The following is a 17252-nucleotide window of genomic DNA, read 5'->3' on the forward strand; positions in this document are numbered from 1 at the left end:
GATTATCCTCTTTCCATCAGGTCTCTGAGATGTCAATTATATGTATCACTTCATTAAGTGCTGTACATTCTAACTATTTTTTAGACTTCTAGCATTTGTATACAGACATTTCAAAGTATGTCTATTTATTATTTTTATATACCGACATTCGATCTCAATCGAGATATCATACCGGTTTACATTCAGGTACTGTAGGTATTTCTCTATCTTCAGAGGGCTTACAATCTAAGCTTTTGTACCTGAGGCAATGGAGGGTAAACTGACTTGCCCAAGGTCACAAGGAGCAACAGCAGGACTCGAACCCTGGTCTCCTGGTTCATAGTCCACTGCTCTAACCACTAGACTATTCCTATTTGTATTAACCTGCTTATTAGTTGACAGGGATAATTTAGAATCATTCTGCTCTGATCTTTACTTAAAGGCACCTAAGCAACTTTAGCATTTATTTCAGCCTCTGATTGGGGATGCCCTTTGTTAGTATCATTTAAAGATACATCATTCTAAGCCATGTGCTTCTAAGCAACTGTCATTTTTCTCCCATCTAATTTTAAAGCTGCGTTATCTCCTTTTTAAAGATAAGTGCCAGTAGCCTTTTCCACTCTGGTTAAGATGGAGCTTCTCTAGTCAGAATACGCTCTCCCTTCCCCAGAATGTACGACCCAGTTTCTAATGAATCTAAAACCCTCTTTCTTGCACAATCCATGCATCAAGACTCTGGAGTTCTGCATATGGTATAAGGAGCATTTCTGAGAATGTAACACTGGAAGTTCTGGATTTCAGTTTTCCTACTTAAGAGGATACATTTGGCCTCCATAACCTCCTTCCTGCACCTTCCTATGTCATTGGTACCCCCATGTACTACCACAACTGGCTTCTCCCCCACATACTCTAAAATCTTATCTTGGTGGCACATATGAGGTTCACTACTTTTTGCATCAGGCAGGCAAGTTTCCAAGCAATCCTCATACCACCAGCCATCCAGCTACCTACATTTCTAATGATCCAATTGCCTACTATAATGGCCATCCTAATCCTTTTCTCCTGAGCACACAGCCTTGGAGACACATCCTTGGTGTGAGAGGGTAAGGCATCATCTAGAGCAATGGTTCTTAACAGGTGTGTCAGGACACACTGGTGCGTCGCAAAGTCCTGGGAGGTGTGTCCCAAGGCTACCAGGTAATTGCCTTCTTATCAGCCTGGGTGGGAGTTGGATGACTTTTCTTACATTGGGCCTGATAGGCTGCTCTCACTTCCTTCTCTTCTCTCTGGCCCAGTGGGAGGCTGTTTCCTCCTTCACCCAAATCAGTGAGAGACATTGCCAGCTCCTGCTGGTCTGGTCCAGATGGGATGCAAACTTTATCTTCCCCTGCTGAGTCTGGGAATGATACTGCTGAGCAGCTCTTCACCCTGTGGAGGATGGGAGAAAGGAGGTTGTGGAGGGCTGGAAAATGAAGGTGAAATGGAGAAGGGAGTGTGGGAGTGTGGGAGCTGCTGAGCAGGAAGGGGTGGAACAGGCAGGAAGATGGGATGAAGGGGTAGGGAGAGTCAAATGGGGGAGAGAGGGAGCACAGAAAAGAGGGGGTCAGGATATGAGTGTAAGCGGATGATTGAAAGGGAGTAATTGGGAATAGTGAAGGATGATGGAGACATGGAAGGGAATTGACAGGGTGCAAGAGCTATAATATGTCAGTTTTGTGAATGTGCATTTCTTCTTTGTACTTTGCTTAGTGTAGGAGGATATGTATTTCTGTTTCTAGCTCTCCAGTCTTGCACTGCATGTAGAGTGGCTTTTTGAGGTTTTCATTCCAGTTTTTGTCTCCATTTGTAATTTGTGGTCTTTTATTCTGTATTTGGTGAAGGTTGGATCTGTATATGTGACTGAGGTGAGGTATTTTACTAATATTTAGGGATTTATATCTAGGGATGTGCATTCATTTGCAACAAAATAGGAAATAAAGACGGTATTTCCTATTTCGTTGCATTTCGGGGGGGGGGGGGGGGGGCGGCTGAAGAAATGATAGGAAAACCCACAAAATTTTGTGTGGTTTTCTTACCATTTGGGGGGGGAGGGAGAAAGGGCACATATTAAAAAAAACAAACCCAAACCCACCCCAACCCTTCAAATTTAATTAATTACAACCCCCCCCAAAACTTGCTGAAAGTCCCTGGTGGTCCAGCAGGGGTCACGGGAGCCATCTCCCACTCTCAGGCCATCGGCTGCCCACTAATCAAAATGCTGCCGATGGCCCTTTGCCCTTACCATGTGACAGGGGCTAACAGTGCCATTAGCTGGCCTCTGTCACATGGTAAGAGCAATGGATGGCCGGCGCCATCTTAAAAAATGGCGTAGGCCATCCATTGCTCCTACCATGTGACAGGAGCTGACCAATGGCACAGATAGCCCCTATCACATGGTAAGAGCAAAGGGCCATCGGCGCCATTTTGATTAGTGGCAGCTGATGGCCTGAGAGTGGGAGATGGCTCCCGGGACCTCCGCTGGACCACCAGGGACTTTCAGCAAGTTTTGGGGGGGGGGGGGGGTTTTAATTAATTAAATTTGAAGGTTTGGGGTGGGTTTGGGTTTTTTTTTATGTGCCCTTTCTCTCTGTTTGTATCAATCTTCTTTGTTGTGTTTCCTCATTCTCAATAGGACATGCATTGGTGCTGCACTGCTGCCTTTTCATAGGAAGGGCTATTGCTGTTTGAGTTTTTGGAATTAGTGTTGCAGTGGTAGGGAAGATTTGCTACACGTGCTGAATGGTTTTTGGGGGTTTTTTGTTTCAGGTTTTATATTTTACAATGCGCCTGGTAGTAAGAGTTTGTGTTTCTCTTACTGAGAGAGCACCAGAATCGGAATATCTTTTTTTATATAGCAAGTTGTATTTGAAATATCCTAGTTCTGCTCTGCATCCATTGTTTTGGGGGGGGGGGGGGGGAGGAGGGGGGTTCCTGTGAATGCAGTGTACATGTTTACATTTAGCCCCTTGATGGTCAAGTGTTCAGTGTCATGCCTGTAAGCATGATCTGTGCCAGGTGTGTCCTGATAGGAAAAAAGCTGAGAACCACTGATCTACAGGGCAGATCTTAGCTACAGGATCACTTTTTCCATACCAAAATCATGGTCCTCCTGCCAGGTAACCTTGCTTCTCCAAAACAGCACAAGGGGAGGACATTAAAGAAAATTACTGTGGTAGCACTGAACTTTAAAATGGGAAACTATGATTAAATAAGTAAATAGCAAAACAAAATGAACTGTAATGTTTGCAAAGATTAATAATTTGCATGCCAGTGAGGATGCTGCTTAAAAACACTACTTTGGAAGCCTAGACTTAGAAGTATTCTATCCACTAAAAAAGGAAGAAAGAATACCAGACTGCTAGCATGGTTAAATGAGGCTGTTAAAATCAAAGGGACAACCTTCAAAAACTGGAAGGTGGATCCAAATGAAGAAAATAAGAGAGAGCATACATAAGTACTGGCAAGTCAGATGTAACACATTAATGCAGGCCAAAAAAATTCAAAAATAAGCTTTTTGGAAAGGTTAAAACTCAAAAACCTTTTCAAGTATATTCAGAGCAAGAAGCCTGTGAGGAAATCAGTTGGACCACTAGATGGCCAAAAGGTGAAAGGGGTGCTCGGGGAAGACCAGACCATAACACAAATGTTAAATTATTTATTTCTTCAGTTTTTACTTGGGAGGGTGTTGGGGAAATACCAACACCGGAAATATTCTTTGAGATTGATTATTCAGAGTAACTGATTTGGGTCACAGTGAACCGGTAAGGTGTAATTGAACAAATCAAGAAAATAAAAAGTTGCAAATGATTGGGACAAAATGGTATACAATCCAGAGTCCTGAAAGAACTCAAATGAAATTGCAGACTTATTACTAGTAATATCTATATTCTCATTCAAATCATCTACAGAATCATTGTGGACAATAATTTGAACTCTTTGGAGAATGAATGGCAGTGGCCAAAAAAGCAAATAAAATGTTAGGTATTTGGAACAGAATGGAAAACAAAACCGATGCAGGTGCAACTGCACCTCGAGTAGTATTCAGTTCTGGTTACCTTATCTCAGAAATAGCGAAATAGAAAAGATACGGAGAAGGGTAGCCATAATGATGGAATGGCTCCTTATAAGGAAAGACTTAAACAGGTTAGAGTTCTTCACTCTGGAGAAGAGATGACTGAGAGAAGTGTTGATAGAGTTCTATAAAATATTGAATGGGATAGAACCAGTAACAGGGAACATTTATTTATCCTTTCAATAGTGTCTGAATTAGGACACACTCCATGAAGCTCATAGGTAGCACATTTAAAACAGAGAAAGTATTTTTTTCCCACTCTGTGCACAATTAAACTATGGAATTTGTTGCCAGAGGATATGTTTTAAAAGGTTTTGGACAAGTTCCTGGAAGAAAAGTCCATAAACCATTATTACTCATGTAGATCTAAGAAATTCCACTGCTTATCCCTGGTTTGAGTAAGAAGGATTGGGTTTATTCTATGGGAACCTGCTAGGATTGGCCACTGTAAGGATGCTGGACTTGATAGACCTTTGGTCTGACCCAGTATAGCATTTATGTTCTTTTGAGGTGGTCAAATTTGCAAATGACATAAATTATTCAAAGTTAAAACGTGAATGGACTATTAACTGCAAAAGAACCTTGCAAGGCTAGATAACTGAGCATGTAAGTGGCTGATGAAATTTAATGTGGAGAAGTGTAAAGTGATGCACATGGGGGGAGGGGGGAATTCTGTGTGTATACAATGCTGGGTTCCATATTAGGAGTCACCATCTAGGATAAGCACCTTGGAATTATTGTGGGTAACACATTGAAATCCTCAACTCAGGAATAGAGAATATCATAATGTGTCTATTGATCCATGATGTGACTGTACCTTTAGCACTGCTTGCAGAACTGGTCACCCCATCTAAAGAAAGATATAGTGGAACTAGAAAGGTACAGAGGAGGGCAACAAAAATGGTAAAAGCGGATGGAAATGGATCAATTATGAAGAAAGACCAATCAAGTTAGGGCTCTTCAGCTTGGAGAAGAGATGACAGAGGATCAGAGGATATGACTGAATTTTATAAAAATGTGGGTGGAACAGGTAAATAGAAAATAATTATTTACAGTCTCAAATAGTACTAAGACTAGGGGATATGCCTTGAAACTAAGTAGTAGTACATTTAAAACAAATTGGACAAAGTATTTTTCACTCAGTACACAATAATAGGGATGTGAATCGTTTTCCATATCGTCTTAACGATAGAAATCGTGTGGCAGGGCAAGAAAATCGTCTTAGGCACGATTTTTTAGTTAAAAAATCGTTAAAAATCGTTTTTTCCGATTAGTGCGCACTAACTCGAGTTAGTGCGCACTAACGGGAGTTAGTGCGCACTAACTGGGAGTTAGTGCGCACTAACTGAAAATGATACAATTTGACACTTTTCAGGTCAGTTAAGGTCAGTTTAGGAATGAATATGTATTCCTATTGGCTGCCCTCTTATTTATTCATGTTACCAAGTTTCCTACTGACAGTATATGGGGGATGGGAAATGGAAACAGTTGGTAGCTTGACAAAACAAGTAATGTGATCAGTCATGTGACTAGAACTTGTGCCCTAACCCTGATACCAGGGGTATTGTGATCTTCCTGCACACAGTGCCCTATCCCTATTAATACCAGGAGTGTTGTGATCTTCCTGCACACAGTGCCCTATCCATAATACCAGGGGTGTTGTGATCTTCCTGCACACAGTGCCCTATTCCTGATACTGGGGGTGTTGTGATCTTCCTGCACACAGTGCCCTATTCCTGATACCGGGGGTGTGTGATCTTCTTGCACACATCCCGATATCAGGGATAGGGCACTGCATGCAGGAAGATCACAACACTCCTGGTATTAATAGGGATAGGGCACTGCATGCAGGAAGATCACAACACTCCTGGTATTAATAGGGATAGGGCACTGCATGCAGGAAGATCACAACACCCCTGGTATCAGGGATAGGGCACTGTGTGCAGGAAGATCACAATACCCCGGAGGAGTGAGGGTCAGGCAGCTCCCCCCTGTCTTGTGAAGCCAGCCTCTCACTAGTAATGCAGGGAGGGAGCTGTCTCAGACTTCACCATCCTCCCCCCCCCCCCCTCACCCACACACCATTCACTAGCTGGGACATGGGGGAAGTCAGGAGTGAGGGTCAGGCAGCTCCCCCCTGTCTGTGAAGCCAGCCTCTCACTAGTAATGCAGGGAGGGAGCTGTCTCAGACTTCACCATCCTCCTCCCCCCCCCCTTACCCACACACCATTCACTAGCTGGGACATGGGGGGAAGTCAGGAGAGTGAGGGTCAGGCAGCTCCCCCCTGTCTGTGAAGCCAGCCTCTCACTAGTAATGCAGGGAGGGAGCTGTCTCAGACTTCACCATCCACCCCCCCCCTCACCCACACACCATTCACTAGCTGGGACATGGGGAAGTCAGGAGTGAGGGATAGGGCAGCTCCCCCCTGTCTGTGAAGCCAGCCTCTCACTAGTAATGCAGGGAGGGAGCTGTCTCAGACTTCACCATCCTCCCCCCCCCCCTCACCCACACACCATTCACTAGCTGGGACATGGGGGAAGTCAGGAGTGAGGGGCAGGCAGCTCCCCCCTGTCCTGTGAAGCCAGCCTCTCACTAGTAATGCAGGGAGGGAGCTGTCTCAGACTTCACCATCCACCCCCCCCCCCCCTCACCCACACACCATTCACTAGCTGGGACATGGGGGGAAGTCAGGAGTGAGGGACAGGCAGCTCCCCCCTGTCTGTGAAGCCAGCCTCATCACTAGTAATGCAGGGAGGGAGCTGTCTCAGACTTCACCATCCTCCCCCCCCCCCCTCACCCACACACCATTCACTAGCTGGGACATGGGGGAAGTCAGGAGTGAGGGTCAGGCAGCTCCCCCCTGTCTGCGAAGCCAGCCTCTCACTAGTAATGCAGGGAGGGAGCTGTCTCAGACTTCACCATCCTCCCCCCCCCCTCACCCACACACACCATTCACTAGCTGGGACATGGGGGAAGTCAGGAGTGAGGGTCAGGCAGCTCCCCCCTGTCTGTGAAGCCAGCCTCTCACTAGTAATGCAGGGAGGGAGCTGTCTCAGACTTCACCATCCTCCCCCCCCTCACCCACACACCATTCACTAGCTGGGACATGGGGAAGTCAGGAGTGAGGGTCAGGCAGCTCCCCCCTGTCTGTGAAGCCAGCCTCTCACTAGTAATGCAGGGAGGGAGCTGTCTCAGACTGGTATCAGGGTTAGGGCACTGTGTGCAGGAAGATCACAACACTCCTGGTATTAATAGGGATAGGGCACTGTAAGAGATGACTGTAGTAGATTGAATAAAGATCTGATGTTTCTGCTCTCCTCACACCAACAAAAACAACACACAAGCAGAGAAGCCCTTCTTACAAAGCTGAGCTAGTGAGTTAAGTAGGAGGAAAAGTAAACATACTGGTGCCAGTGTGGCTACTTAAAAAATACACTTACCAACAATCAATTACATATATTTGAACTGTGTACAGTTCCAGCCAGGACCACCTTTCTAAAATGCACAGTGATTGGCAAATTCAACATGCACTAGCATTTCAGGTGCCTACTAACAAAAATAATAAACAAACAAGTTCTAGTCACGTGAGTGCTGATCATTACATTACTTTTTTTGTCAAGCTTCCAACTGTTTCCATTTCACATCCCCCCAACCATATTGGTAACATCAATAGATAAGAGCACAGCCAGCCAATAGGAATACATACATACATATTCATTCCTAAGTGACCTTTACTTGACCTGGGAAGTGTGAACACTTTGTTTCATTTTCTGTTGGTGTTCGTTAGTTTCCAGTTCCATTTCCCATCCCCCCAACCATCACCTCAGTGGTAACCTTGGTAATATCAATAGATAAGAGGGCAGCCAGCCAATAGGAACACATATTCATTCCTAACTGACCTTCAGTGACCTGGAAAGTGTTTATTTGTATCATTTTCAGTTAGTGCGCACTAAATCGAGTTAGTGCGCACTAACGGGGAGTTAGTGCGCACTAACTCGAGTTAGTGCGCACTAACACGATTTAACGATTTTTAACGATAAATCGTTAGAATTTCTATTGTATCGTGTTCTATAACGATTTAAGACGATATAAACATTATCGGACGATAATTTTAATCGTTGAAAAACGATTCACATCCCTACACAATAAAGCTTTGAAATTTGTTGCCAGAAGATGTGGTTAAGGCATCTAGCACAGTTGGCTTTAAAAGGGGCTTGGGAAATTCTAGTGGCAAAGTTCATAAACAATTGTTAGATATGTGGACTTGGAAAAAGGCACTGCTTATTCCTGGGAGTGAGCAACAAGGGAATAGATCCAATCTTTGGGATCTTCCAGGTGCTTCCTAGTGACCTTGATTAGCTGCTGTCTGACACAGGATGAGGGACTCAATGGATATTTGGTTACGGACTTTAATTTTTTGTGTCCCTGTTTTCCCTCCCACATTACTACAACTCTTTCATGTGGCTTCTACATCACTACTCAGTTTTGCAGGAGCCAGCTCTGTAGCTCGTGCCATGCAGAAGTCCCAGGTTTGGTTTTTCTGGGCTGGCCAGGGCTGCTGCGCAAGACTTGGGGTGCATACATAATCAGGTTCTGGAGGGGGAACCATGGTTTGCAATGACTGTCCTTGGGCAGAAGCCACAATGGCTGGGTTAGGTTGGTTTTAAAATTTAGGGGAATAATTTTAGGTAGCTGTAAATGAAGTCTCATGTTTTCATAGCCCAATGGAGGCTCTTTGTGATCGAGTTTTGCAAATCCAATGGAGGTGGAGGAAACTTCCAGAACACCTCCCCTTGCTCCCCCTCCTCCAAAAAAAAAAAATAGTCCTTTAGCTTTGTTTTTTCTTGCTGAGTGCTTACAGCTATATTGGTCTCAGAGAAAACTGAGTTCATGGGGGAGTGGCAGGGTGAAGGACATTTGGTGTGGGTTGCCTTGAGTCTGGACTAGGTAAGGAAATGTGTTCCTCTACCCGTAAAAGCAGAGGACAAGAAAAGATGAGAAAGCTAACTTGCACAGAATGGTGGTTTGACAGCATCAGGCTTTCAAGAAGAGGAGGTTAAATCAATTAACACACAGCAATGTCAGAAATAATACACATTTGCAGAAATAAGGGAGAAATGGTAAATATTTTAGTATGGGCAGTAGGCTGATTTGGCACAGATCAGAGCAAAAAAGAGTGATCTGTTACAGGCTGTTAACCTTGTATAGCTGCTAACTGAGGGATTTGTTTTTAATCTCGAGCAAGATAACAAGACTGGGTTGATTAAATGGTTCTTATCTGCCAGCATCTGTTATGTTGCTACATCTTTTTCCTGCCCAACCTAAGAATCACCAAAGATACATATACAAGCTTCAAGACACATAGGACCCTTCTTCTAATGTTCTAAAGGACATGCAAGTTCAAAAACTTAGGCACAAGAATCTTTTTTAATGTTTTTACAATGGTCCAATAAAAGTGATTGAAAATCATATTTTTAGTAATTTGCTATCAGGATTTTTAGTTTAACATTTGTGAGGGTTGGGTCCATTTTAATTTTCTTTTCTGCTCACCCACTTGGAAGATCATAAGGAAAGTAGTAAGCTTATCTGTGCTCACATGCTTCCTCTTTTCTCACCACAGAGCTTTCTTCTGCTGCAGAGGTAATTTCAGAAGACCTGGATGATGTCTTTTACGGAGAGGATCAAGAAGAGGAGCTCAGTGATTCCAGTGTCATTGCTGTGTTTGAACAATTTAGCAATGACCTAAAAAAAAAATTCTGGGTAAATATGTAACATCAGAAAAATAGAAGAGCTATTCAGAGTAATTTCTTGTCTTTTGGATTCCAGAAAATCCTCTACTAGGATGACAAATTTGGAAAAGATTAAAGTTCTGATACTGCATGAAAGATATTTTTTCCACTAAAGCACCTGCTAGGTATATTTTAGGGCCTTATCTAAGTCATCAAAGAAAATCTCTAAAAGTGACCTCTAAGTTAAGATGATGGCAATTGCATGAATGGCGGGGGGGGGGGGGGGGGGGGGGAGATTAACAAATATCTTGGTGATCAAAAAGTCTTTTCCATTAATTATCTTAGGCATCTAATTTGTCTAGGAAAGTGATAGTGAAGCCACCTGCCTTCCTAAATCCTAAATTTGTTTTTGAAGACATTTATGAAATCTTTCAGTTGAACTGCTTTGCCTTATCACTTTTCTATTTGGCCAAGAGAGTCAGTGAGTATCATGCCTTGCCTTCAGTTCCTCAATTTCTGTACTTCTTGCCAGATAATGTGGTACTCTAAGATGGGGGTCAAGTTTTATTCCAAAGTTAGTTTTGACCTTTTATCTGGATCAGAAAACATTTTAACAATTTTGTGGTCATATCGTTGTTCAATGTTGGAAAAGGGTTTACTTTGTCTTGATTCCAAGAGACATCTGAAGTTCTACTTAGGACTTCTCAGTTTAGAAGTCTAAATAGTTCTCTGTTCTCTGATCCAAACAGAAGGGGCACCATTGTTTGGAAGATAAAGACTTGTATCTTTGAGGCAGGTGGCAATTTTCAGATACCTGAATTCATGAAAGCTCACTTTCTCGTAGGGTTGCTACTCTGATTGAGATTGTTGACCTGTCACTTGATAGATAGCTGTAAGGTACCTGCCTGGATGTCAGTTCCTATCTTCACTAAACATTATTATGTTGATAAATGGGCATCTGAAGATGCAGTCTTTGGCACAGGATTCTCCAGGCCTTGATCATTACTTCCTGCTGTGGTAGGTCCCACCTGATACAATCTGGGATAAGATGCAGTATAATAGTTACTTATTTGATACCACCTTTCTGCTAGTCCTCTAGCAGACTGGACTTGATTCTCTCTTTAAAGTTATATTTATCTGAATTTTCATTTTACAATAACAATTGTTTGGCTTACAGATTTCTGATGTCATTTGCCAATGTAGGTACAAATATTATACATTAAACACAAAATACTGATTGCAGCAAACAGTCCACCAAAAGTAGAGGAGAGTGCCCTGTTACACAAAAGGAGGACAGTATAGGACATTTAGAGCAGTGATGAAATGCCAGCACTTAACTAGTAGCTAGTACCCTAACTAAGAGGGAGATTCATGCTGGACATGTGTCATTGAACAGGAGGCTAAGGGAGAACCCAAACCTGACCTTGAAAGTTGGGAGGGGGGAATATCATCAGTTTCACACATTTACATGGGTACATGAGCCAAAGCATTACCTCAAGCTGCAGAACTCACGGCTGCATAAGAAGAAACTTTGTTCTGTGGCCCTAACCACATCTGGGAAAAATACAAATTCTTGCATCCAAAAAGAAAATACCTTTATAATTTAAAAAAAAAAAAAATCCATTAAAATTCAGACCCTATCAGGCTCAAGTACCAATGTAACAATTAGCGTTGATATCACAGTAGATTCTTTATCTTCCTTTTCTAGAGCATTGGACAGGTCAAAGAAATCAAAAGAAAGCTGTGGGGCCACAACTTGATCCCCAGCTACCTGTTTTGTTTCCCCCCCCCAAAAAAAAAGAGGGAAAATACCTTCTAGAAATGGGGGGTGGGGGGGGGGGGTGCCATGAAGTTCTGGGATTTTCAGAATTTCCACAAAATGACACTTAAACAGAAGAAAGCGGGCAGATGAAGCGCAAAGCCTGATTTCTGACCACATCATACATGCATTCTAACTTCTTATGAATTAACAAATTGTCCTTTAATTTAAAAACAGCCAATTTTCCTCAAATGAATCTTCAGGTTTTTAACATGCTTTTTTTTTTTTTTTTTTTTTTTAATCTTCTATCATTCTGCGTAGATAAGTATATTAATTTACACATGTAAACCAACACCCAGGCCATTTAGCTTATTACCTACCTGCTCCCTACCTCTCTTCTTACAGTCATGCTCTATATCTGTCCCAAGCAGGCTTACATTCGGTCAGTCTTGGTTTCCGGCATCAAACACTCTCTCCTAAAGCATTTTCTCTGAACTTCTCTCCTTCCAACTTCATAAAACGATCCCTTAAAGTAACATTGAAATGTAGCTTTCTGAAATTACTCATTGTTGAAATGGATCGTAGTGACCACATTTGTATATCATTGCTACATACAGAAGAAATACAATGTTAAATGTTTACTGCTGTCTGTAAATGAACACTAACAGATTTTTTTTTTATGGGATATTTTTTAACAATTTGACTGTGTGGTATGTATCACAGCATACACATTAATTATTATAACATTGGTATCAAAAGTTTATTTGTGGCTTAGTCCAGGTACAAGAAGATGGAATTCCGTACACAAAATGCTTTAAAGTCATCTGAACAGCATATATCCACATTATTAAATCGGATTCATCAATGCAGGTGAGCAAATATTTTAAGTAGATTTTCTGTATCTCTTTCAAAAAAAATTTTTTTTATGTAAAGGAGAGAAATTACATGCTGTAGAGGGGGAAGATAAGTGGCCACGTCATTGTAAATCTACTTGATTCATGGCAAGGAATCTTGGCTGGTCATGTGTTTCAGTAATTGTGATAGCTATTGCTTTTAGAGAAGTCTGTGACTGTAACTTGGACATAACCTTCAGCAAACTCCCTGATGATAGATAACGTAAGTTTCTGACTCTTCTCAGAAATATCTTGGTGGCATAAAAATAATGCATGCTGCTTGATGGAACTCTTTCTGTGAGGGCCCAGATACAATTGTAACTGCTTTGTTCAATGATCCTGATGTTGCTACTGAAAGCCAGGTTGGTGATTTCATAGCTCTTTCCAACCCCTATAGGTTTTCCCTTTTTAGAATAAGCAAAAATTGATGTGAATATAATTCAACATGCTCTTATTCTTCCTACTTTCCCTAATTGGTGATTCTGATTTCTCAAATGGGCCCATCACAGATGAGCTGAGGCACTGAAAATTTCCAAATAATTTTCCATACAATGGGAGTGAGTTTCTTTTGGTAGAAATTTTGAGCTTTTTCCTCAGACCTAAGCTATTAGCAGGAATAACAAATCTAGTCTCATTCATCGCGTCATAAAATTTGTGAACCAACAGGGCTGGATGGCCCCAATGGCTATGTTGGGCTTGGATGCCTGAGCTCAACTTTTGCAGCTTGGGCTTGATAGGGCTGCGGTTGCTGCAGAAGCAATGTTCTCAAGGTCATAAGAAATGCCATACTGTTTCAGACAAGCAGGCTGTATTCAATAGTGGTCAATCCAGGTCTCAAGTACCCAGCAGATCTCATAAGGAGCTCTGTTTCCAGGAAGGTAGGGAGTCTGTGTGCTATTACACAACAGTGACATCTGTTGGTTAGACCTGGGGTGCAGATGTGCTGGGTTCTTGAGGGAACTGTTGCCTCCAGGCCATTTCAAGGACTGTTGCTACAATGGCTGGGCAAGATGGAAGAGGGAGAGGATTAAAAATGGTGAAGAAACTCTGGGTAATTATGAATGAAGGTCCCAGTTAGAGGCCAGTTGTGAATGAGCTGGAAGCTGGCCAGCAAAGGAATTGGATGAATGATACCTTTGTTAGGTTAGTGTTTTTGGGATGCAAATGTTTGGGAAAAATTGGAGCTGACCCTCAATTATGGTCAGCACTAGTTGTACCAAAAGTTTATATTTTAACTCATTCTAATCAAATGTGTGCTCAGACACAGAAAAAAAATCTAATACCGTAATCTGTTTTCTTCTTGTATTCTAAATATTTTAAATATTTATTTTATTTATGTATTTGATATATTATCAGCCCATCTATGTAGGTGCAATGCATTTTAATGGTGACATTTCTGAAAATGGAAATTAAAGGGATAGGACTTGGTGAGGGGGGAAAGCAAGTACATATGTCATTAAATAACTGCCACTGTTCCAGCAAATTTGAATGAGATTATGGAAATCAATATCTAGAACAAAACATGACTGGTCAATCTTACAATATAGATAAAACATACCCTAAGTAGATTTTAGCCTATGAACTGAGTCAATGGAACACACTATAAAGTGAAGCAGTCACATCTGAGAAACCAGAAGGCCTTATTTTGTATTAGTCATAGTGTCAATCAAAAAAAAGACATTAGGTTTCATATTGTAGTTATGATTTGATTTCTACCACCACCATCACCACGCACACTCAGTTTACTTGATACAAATATCTGATGATCCTCATTCTTGTGGAAGGTCATATTATAACAGATTTATATTTTGTCATCAATTCTGCTGGAACAATGAAAATTGATGCTACTGTCAATATGCATTTTTGTGTTGGAAAGCTCTGTACTCTATCCTTACTTCTGTACCACTCTCAAGATATAAGGATAAGGATTGAGACAAAACAATGAGGAATCTCCCTCCATCTCCTGCCTTAAGTGCTGGCTTATTTGAACAGATGGTGGCAACTTTATCATTTAACTCCAGTGTCAAAATTCCATTGCGTATACCGCCTTAGTTTTCATGAGTTGACATTGCAAAAATAAAACACCTTTGGACTCCAAGCAAGCAGGTATCTGTTTGAACACCACCCCCCCCCCTTTATTTTATTTATTTATTTATTTTAATATGCATGTCAGGTTGCAAAAACTGGATAATTTCCATAAGATCGTGGTACACGAGCTCAAGAGTCTTGAGAATGAAGCTCAGGTGCTCATAGACCTGGAGAAGGAGACAGTAGTACGTATATTCCATTTTTGCCTTTTTACCATTGTTTACTATAAGAATAATAGCTAACTTCAAAATAAAATGTGCTTTCTTTTTCTTTTTGTAAAACAATTGTATAGGACTTCTGGACTAAGCAGTCTATCAAACTGAATTCCTTTTGTGATCTCCAGAAACAAAGGTATTTATCATGCTCTGCAGTTGCCGCATTGTTGCAGCACATTGGTGATTTTCCCACCATTTGAGTATTTCTTCAGATTTTTAGGGGTTTTGGGTTGCTTCTGTACAAAATTGGCTCTACATGTTGCCAACGTCCATGTGGAATATTTGTTAAATAAGTAATCAACAAGACATCAACAGTTAAACCCTCCATAATCTGGTGGCCCACTGTCATAGACCTATGAATTTGTGTGCATCTTAGAAAGTATGCTCCATGTCTTTTGGTAGTAGGGATGTGCAGCAGGGACACATTCGTCCCATTCGGTATTTGTATTCGTGGGGAGCCAAATCTGTTGTATGCGTTCTCGGGGGACCCCGATCCGTTCATTAGTTACATATGTATTTGTTTCCCAAAAAAAATCCCAACCCTTTAAATTTAATTAACTACAACCCCCCACCCTCCTGACCCCCCCCCCCCAAGACTTACTGAAGGTCCCTGGTCCAGCGGGGGTCCTGGCGCGATCTCCTGCACTCGCGCTGTCAGCTGCCGGTATTCAAAACGGCGCAGATAGCCTTTGCCGTCACTATGTCACAGGGGCTACCGGTGCCATTGGTCAGCCCCTGTCACATGGTAGGAGCTACCATGTGACAGGGACCCCCACTGGACCACCAGGTACCTGTAAAATGTTTTTGGGGGGTTCGGGAGGGTGGGGGAAAAAGGGATTCATTTTAAAGGGTCGGGGTGGGTTTAGGGGTTATTTTTGTGTGCCGTTTTTCCCACCCTCCCCCAAAACGATAAGAGAACCCCCACAATCAATATCGTGGGGTTTTCCTATCGTTTCGGGGGAGCCCCCGATTTCTGACGATTTTGAAAATATCGACGATATTTTCAATCGTCCGAAGCCCGATTCACATCCCTACAAAATATATTCATAAAAATGCAAGATCGGTATCAGACTTTAGCTGAACAATAGAATCTGCTGTCTCTTGCCTGCAGTGGGCAGGCTCATAAGATAGCAATCTTAATTTAAATCATTTGCCACTCCCTGATACTGCAAATTTATTTTAACTTTATATCAAAAAGGCTCATGTGGTTGACAAAACAAAAATACCTATTTAAATAAAACTGGAACTATAAAGTGTTATTGACTGGCCCGCTCCGTAGAGTGTTTCTAAATGCTGATACCTGTCCCTGCAGTGTTTCGGCATCATACACTTTCTGCCTCACAGGCTACATAAATTGAGCTCAAAGATGGACACTACTCACTCTCTGAGGTGTTTCCAGGCAGTCCCATCAATTCCCATCTCATCTCTTCAAGCGGCTTATTCCACCCTTGCTGGGTTTGTGGCAACTTTGCATCAGGATTCTGCTACAGGGCTCAATGAGCTAGGTAGGAGCAGCACCATTCTTAGTGGGAATCTGGTCTCTTTAAGCCATATTTCTCCTTTGCTGGGTCCTTTGGGTTTTGAGACTGACTGATGTGGTCAAAACCTCAACTCAAGTTGATAGGAGGCACCTAGCTGAGTCTCAAGCTCAAGGAGTAATTGAGAATCATAGTTTATCAGTTGTACCCGGTGCTCAAGGACTGGTTAACAGTTCCCTCCCAGTTAGACTAACTGAAATAACTTTGGAGACATTATAGATATAGTCTGCTATAGTGGTTTGGAAAGTACTCTAATATTCAAGATTGATAATATTTTACCACCTATAGTAGAGATGCAAACTCGATTGAACTCTCAAAAATAGGTGGTTGAAAATTATGGTGAAAGATTAAATCAGCTTGACTTAATGTAAAGTTCACCATGATTCTGATTTAGCCTTTCTTAAAGATAAAAGATTTATTGTTTTCTAGGACGGAGGATTTGAAAAATCAATCTAAGAAGGCTAATTTGAGAACTTTGAATTTTCCTTAGTAATTACACCATTAGATATATTAAAATTTTATTTAGAAGAATTAAAAGTTCCAGTTGAGATTGTACCACCTATTACTAAAGTGTTTTATTTATCTACTCAAACCAGCGTGGAACTTGTCTAGATTATGCCAGTGTGATCTGAACATGTCTCTGATAGTTTGGCTCTTATAATTTTCTTACCAGGATTCACAGGTAGGGATGTAAATTTGTTGAAAATGAAAATGTACAACATGACGAATAAGCCCATCTTCATTTCATTTCCAACAAATTTTAGAGGCTCTTAAGAACTTATCTATTAAATTTTAGCTTTGATTGGACTTTCCTTGCTCTTTTATTTTATTGTATTTAGATTTTATCTAGTTTGTTCATCTGGTTGGATATGTTATATTTATACCTTTGCTGTTTGATAATGCATATTGACTGTCATTTTAATAATGTATCTCAGTCAG

At 41.6% G+C, this 17252-nt stretch overlaps 1 protein-coding gene across 7 annotated transcripts in view; it reads left to right on the top strand.

Annotated features, from left to right (window-relative positions):
• The window catches only part of SYCP2L (synaptonemal complex protein 2 like), a 240762-nt gene that overhangs the window by 210344 nt on the left and 13166 nt on the right, over nt 1-17252 (top strand). For all 7 annotated transcript variants that reach the window (XM_029590656.1, XM_029590652.1, XM_029590654.1 and 4 more), the window contains 4 exons: nt 9712-9851; nt 12355-12449; nt 14646-14745; nt 14853-14911. In XM_029590656.1, coding sequence (XP_029446516.1) covers nt 9712-9851; nt 12355-12449; nt 14646-14745; nt 14853-14911 — 394 coding nt within the window. The remainder of the gene's footprint in view (nt 1-9711; nt 9852-12354; nt 12450-14645; nt 14746-14852; nt 14912-17252) is intronic.

This window comes from Rhinatrema bivittatum, chromosome 2, assembly GCF_901001135.1.
Source record: "Rhinatrema bivittatum chromosome 2, aRhiBiv1.1, whole genome shotgun sequence".
NCBI lineage: Eukaryota > Metazoa > Chordata > Amphibia > Gymnophiona > Rhinatrematidae > Rhinatrema > Rhinatrema bivittatum.